The 6487-nt window shown below is 34.7% G+C and overlaps 1 protein-coding gene across 1 annotated transcript in view; it reads left to right on the plus strand.

Moving 5' to 3' along the window:
• The window catches only part of LOC103918908 (chromosome unknown open reading frame, human C3orf67), an 81124-nt gene extending 75112 nt beyond the window's left edge, over nucleotides 1–6012 (plus strand). Inside the window, exons 15-16 of the mRNA XM_009326332.1 lie at nucleotides 843–934; nucleotides 5837–6012. Of these exons, the coding sequence (XP_009324607.1) occupies nucleotides 843–934; nucleotides 5837–5949 (205 nt within the window). The 3' untranslated portion in view covers nucleotides 5950–6012. The remainder of the gene's footprint in view (nucleotides 1–842; nucleotides 935–5836) is intronic.
• Nucleotides 6013–6487: the final 475 nt, after the last annotated feature.

The raw sequence follows: 6487 nt of genomic DNA on the forward strand, positions 1-6487 counted from the left end.
AATCCAATGTTTCCTTCTTAAAAACACTAGAAAACTGTTACCATGTTATTCTTAGCTCTGATCACTAATTCCATCCCTTTATTGAAAAATAAAGTAATTTAAAAAAAAAAAAGTAAAAGTAAAATTTACCTTTAAAGGTAAATTAAACTGGAAAGATTAAATTATTTAATACAAATCAGCTGTCCCACAGTTCATGAGCACTGAGTTGGTATCACGCTGTTGGTGGCATCCATCTCATGTCTAAGCTCAGCTCTGACTCACCAACCATCCAGACTGTGAAAGATACCGCACTTGCTATGTCACCCTGTTACAGGGGGCTAGCCAGGCAGTGCCAAGTCGTGGTAAGCAAACACATCTCTTGTGATTGTCTTTAAGCCTTTTTCCTTAGAGAGGGTAAGGATTTTCAATCAAATTGACCCCCACAGTCTCTCATCAAACACAGGTTGTTCATCTCAAGTCTTTATTCCTCAGAAAAAGACTCTCATGAGTGCCGTAGGCTTTCAAAGTATAGCTCTGTGGATTATGGATCACACCTCATGTACACCTTTTGCTGACAGAGCAATACCAGCTGAAATCTGCAAAGCAAACCTGACTTAAAACAGAGATTTTTAGTGTGAACAGAACAGGTGAAAAGGCTAAGGAAAGAAGGAAGCCTCAACATTTAAGAATTGTATTAACTGTAAAGTTTATTTTTATAATAATAAAATCCAGCTTGATTTTGTTTCATCACACTCGACAACCTGCAATTTCCTTTGAAAATTTTTTTAATAATTGAAAGAATTAGAACAAATAGGAACACAAACTGTGCTTTTATGAATGATATTTTGATTTGTGTTTTTCAGGGACTGGTTGAATGTGTTCAGTCCCCCCATCGTTCCTGGAAGCCAACAACTGGAAGAGCACACTAAATCTTCAACAAATCAGAGTATTCCAGGTAGGAATTAATAAAGACAATGAAAAGGACCTGGGTAGAAAGACATTTCTAAATGCTGTTTCTGTAGTGCTGGTACTGCCTTTTCGTAGTTTTCTATACTGTCACATTTATTATTCTCAGCTCAAGCTAGCAGAGTTTTCCATGCAGTATTATTTGCCTCTGATAGAAGAATAACTTATGCAGTTGCAGTTTCCTAATGTTCTGGCTCGATATGGATTAACTCATAAAAAATGCATCTTGTTTTGTTTTAAATAAGGAATTTATGCTAATGGGGATGGCAAACCTATGAAAGAAAGAACGCAAATACTAAGCATTCTTATTCAGAAGCACAATTACGCTTATGTAAGTGATACTTCTCTTATGAAGAAAAATTTCAGATTTAGCCTTGAAATCTCAGCGTGATATCCTGAGTAAAGACTGTTGTCACCACCTAAAGTGTTACACGTTTTTGTTTATTAATGGTGTTTGCTTAGAGAATAGCAAAGAACTTAGCTGAAACTGGAAAGTCAACAATAGAATAAAACAAATACCTTGTTTTCTTCAAATGCCCTTTTTTCTTATCGGTTGTTTTAGGAAACAGGGTAGATACCTAGATTTTTCTTTAAGTCTGGGGAATTCAATGTGAAATCTCATAAATCTGACCTGTGTATTTTGGCTGCCTGAGGGATGAAGATGTCTCAGTGATTTACTGTCTAAAATAGATTATGCTCCTGAAATTGGGAATGTTTTCATAGATGTGTATTTGTAATTGTTTATGACAGCAAAATAGAATTTTGCTGTCAGGAAGGGACCTTACTTCGAAGAATCAAATAATACGTTTTGTTAAGGGTCCTAAATAAGCCAAAGAGAATTGGACAGTAATCCTTGAGTTAAAGGCATGTTGGATATAAATTTGTGATGGCTCTCTGAAAATTTTTTTAAGTTAGTATTATGAGATCTAAGGCTTGCTGCAGTAAAGGTAGAATTTCTGTAAATTTTAAAAATTGGATTATGATCTTTAAAAAGCTTTAAGAAAGAAGTATACTTGGGAATTTCTTGGATTTCTTCTGTTATTCACACTAGACTTTCCAAACTGTTTCGTGAATTGTTCCTAAACTCATTTTCCTTTATGCTGAAATATTTTACATCATGTGTCCGTGATTGCACATTTGGAGAACAGAAAATCTCTATATACCATAGCTTTTTATTTTGGCTTTTTATTTTTGTGCCTTTATTCAATCAAATAAAATTCTGACTCATGTATATGTATGATATTTGTAATTTTGATAACTTCACACAGAAACTTTTCTATCTCCAAATACTCGAAAAAACCTGCCATAGTGTTGAAGTGATCAAGCTTCATTTCCCCAAGATGTTGGAGGAAATAAGAGAGAACAACAAAGCCGTTCCATGACCTTCCCTCCCCAAACAGGACAGTTTGGATTTTTTTCTGAACTACTAGACACCCTTCCCTATTGAAGTAGCAGAGAAGAAGCAGAGTAATCGTCGCAGCTGTGGGTAGGGGAGGCCTGACTGGCAAAGTAAGGGGGTACCTGTACAATATATAGCATCTTCAAGCAACTCCAGACCTCCCTTTCTGATTGTTTACAGTCCTTGGAAAATGAAGTCCTTGCACTATATTGAGAGAAAACTGACGTGGTTTTGCTCACATAAAAGATACACTTAAGTTAAACACAGGTCTTTGGACATAATATGGCGGTGTGTGAAAATGCAGTGCCGTGTAATACATGCCTATCAGATTAGATAGTACCTGTCCAACATTAGAATCTGTGTTTTCCTAGATATCCTAGATATCTTGGTTTAAAAAAATCTTGATGGACCACGGTAACTAGATGGTATCATTTTTGAAAGAGATGCTAAATAGGTCTTGTCCTGTGATACATCTCTAGCACTTCAGAAAAAAAAATTTTTTTTCTTAATCACTTCACTTGAGGTTAGTTATTTGTGTGACAAAAGAACTGTTTTATTACTGACAATTAAGTACCAGATCTGATCTACAAACTGAATGCTCAAATTCATTCCAGAAAATTCTGCTGCCCTACTCACTTTAAAAAAAAAACACATCACTTTAAAAAATGAATTATTTCTCATGTTGGGAAGTGACTTAAGTGTCACAAGATTATTTTTTGTGTGTGTGCAGTTTTCCAGTATTCCAAGTATCACAGGATAACAAAAGCATATTATCAGTACTGAAAATCTGCAATGAGTCATAATGTATTCAAGATACTAATTTTATCTAAAAGTATCCTTAAAGAAAAATTGATAGTATAGCATTAGTATATTTATAAAAATTCTTTAATTCTTATATTTAGAAAAAATCTTTAAATTGGGGCATAACTTTGGGGAAAAAAGGTGATTCATTTCTAAGAAAACATTTCACTCTAGTTCATTTCTTAACGTTTGCACCATCCATAGTACATAGTTAAATAGGGAGATGTAATGAGAAGTAGTCTTCTATTCAACAGGTTTCACAAGACGATCAAGAGGAAAATTTAGACACGTAAATATGATAAATTTCCATAGATTCTTCCCTTATTGGGCATTGATATTTCTGATTTAAAGACAATTTCATTTACCTTGACATATAACAAGTCATACAAGAAAGTTTCCACAGTAAGTGACAAAGGCAGCGTCAAATTCTCTGGAACTTACTTTATTGTATCTTGTTACTTGTCTTAAGGTTGCTCTAGGAACCACCGCACTAGTCTTCTTTCTTGGACTACAGCCGTTGACAATAGTCGTATGGTAACCCTGCAGTACATAATTACAGTATAGATCTGAGCACTGTAGTTCAATGTTCAAGGATCATATCAGAGAAAATATTAGCAGTGTTTTTTTCAGCATGCCTTCTGCTGACAGCTGATGTTTAATTTTATAGTGACTTAAGAACAAAAGCTTTGATTTTGCTTTCGCCATGATATTCAAATTAAACTGCCAAGAGGTCTTTTTATGCAATCCTGAGCAACTTCAACCCCAAAAGCGTGGATGGTGGCAGCATAAACAGCTATGAAAATTTTCTTTGAAAGTGACTTGTTTATCAGTTAATTTGGCCATGAACACTTCATTCCTACATATGGTCAGGTTGCACACAATATACCGTTTGAAAGTGGAAAGATGCATTCTAACACAACCATTACACGTTAGTTGAGTCTTGTAGAGGAATTTCACTTAATTTAATTAGTACTTCTTTTTAGGAAGTAGAAGAACAGAAGTGAGGTTTTCATATGTTTTTTTTAACCTGTTCAAAACTGAATAGTCCATGCTGCCATTGGAAATCTGTTGCAACATCTAGAAATGCCTTAAACTGCATTTGGGGATATTGTGAGATGCTAGAAGAAAGAAGCCTGACTTTAAAAACATGATACATCTAGAAAACTAAGTTCTCTTCTTGTTCACATGAAAATAGATGCAGGGAATTATTGCTATAAAGGTATAAATCCAGCTAGTCCTGGATGCAATCTAATTCTGATTTGGTATGAATTCAAGGCATACAGGGCCCTGATGAGTCTGAAGAATTTCTTGTTCCTAAATCAAACCAGGGAGTGTATTGAGAGGCCAGTTCCTAGGTAGAGAGGGAAGGAGATTTAAGCTTAGAGAAGAAAAGAGAATCATTTTGAATAGAAGCATAGGCAGGGAAAAGCAAAACAATAAAATGAAGAATTCTGTGGAAATAACATGGTTTCAGATGAAAATGTAAGGCTGTGTGAGGGAATGAGGCATGAATACCATTTGCTTGTTTACTATGATCTGAAGTGTAGAAAAAGATGTTCAGTTCTACGCCTTCTTTCTGCACTGCATAGTTTTTCCCAAGAGCTGTCCAAACAAAGTATCTCGGTTAACCTCATTTAGCTTACCAGGCCAGATGAAGTACCCACAGCAAGGAGGGCAACAATTTAGCTTTACCTTTTTACCTTTGGTTACAGTGAGAGACAGTTTCTTTCTGATGGTGTTTGTTAATGCTACTGAGGAAACAAAAATGAAATCTCTTCCCAAACGATGAAGTGCACGCTTCTTCTGTATGCATTAAGTGCACCAACCTACTTTCTGGTCTCCAGATAATGTAACCTATATATCGTTGTGTGATCCTGGCTGTAAATAGATCTGAGTGTTGTGAAACTGCTGCTGTTAGCATAACAGGCCATTACTTATTATGAAGTGTTAGAACATACAAAGCATTCGGTTTGTATTAGCAGTCTGAGAATGAGATGAACATTTATGATGAAATTCAAGATACAGATTGTGTTCAACTGTGAATTATTTCCTATCAAAAATCTATAGATCATCTAACTTAGATTTAGCTTATATGAAAGATAGACAGGTTTAGAAAAGGAGCTACAGTATATAAAGCATCTGTAATAAAAGTCTGTATGGCTTTATCAGTGTATTTTAGGCTACGGATTCATTTCTGTTACTTGAAAATGTTCTTACATTTTCCATAACTTTAGACAACCTCAATTTAAAGTCTTTATTGTCTGAAAGAATCTTATTTCCTTTCTGGTATTGAAAGCTCTTTTGTACAGATTTGCCTGTACTGGACATTTAGGTGACATATTGGATACCAGACATTCAAATTCTTTCATTCTTACAGGCCTTAAGTACACACTGACTGTCTTTGTTCGTACTAAAACATTATTGTTTAAGAAAAATATCACTTCGGAATACTTTGATCCACTATCAGTAAGGGTACTTCTGGTGAACTGCTCCACTGACATCATTTCATCTCAACTAACTACAAGTCTTCAGAAATATAACAAAAATGTGAATTGCTGTTATCTTGAAGGTAACAATTCAGAAGTCAAAAGAGTATACACTTTAAAGAAAAACTCTGTCACATCTGACAAAGGTATTTCCGTGTTCTTGTCAAAGTGAATGATTTATTCTTACTTTTCACACTTAACACAGGTGACGATGACCTCAATGCTGAAGAAGATGAGGAATTTTTGACTCTTTTGTATGATCCATGTCTGAACTGTTACTTTGATCCAAATTCTGGCAAGTACTATGAATTGGCATAGTCAGATCATGAGAGGATATCGTTTTGTATTCGGAGTAGGTTTATCTTTTAACTGTTTGTAAAGTGTGACTGAGCTGTGTAAATTATCATGTAACTTAAAACTTGAATTAACCAATAGTTTTGCAAATGAATATATTTTGTAAATAGTGTCTTATTTTTATAGTTTTGTATTAAGTTGTAACGCAGTGGAAAATCACATAACATAAAAGTTCCTTGTGACCAAGACATTTACTTGTTAGTCTAATTTATTTCCAATATTCAAAGGTTCTATATGGAAGCAAATGAATTTGAATCAAGAGGGTTTGTGGTGTTCATCTGTAAATTATGGTTTTACTCAAATAAAATGAATTTTTTTCATTACTTGCTTACTGTATATTTTTAATTGGTTCGGAGCTATCCTATTCTTTGTACTCTAAGATATACAGTGTGTTGTTCAAAGGCATCCATTTCATAAGCTCGCTCTCTCCCTTTAGTCACCAGAGAAAGCAGTATTTTCCTCATCTTCAAGAAATTCTCTGCTGTTGCCTGTTACAGTAATG

Source organism: Pygoscelis adeliae, unplaced genomic scaffold, assembly GCF_000699105.1.
Source record: "Pygoscelis adeliae isolate BGI_AS28 unplaced genomic scaffold, ASM69910v1 Scaffold606, whole genome shotgun sequence".
Taxonomy (NCBI): Eukaryota; Metazoa; Chordata; class Aves; order Sphenisciformes; family Spheniscidae; genus Pygoscelis; species Pygoscelis adeliae.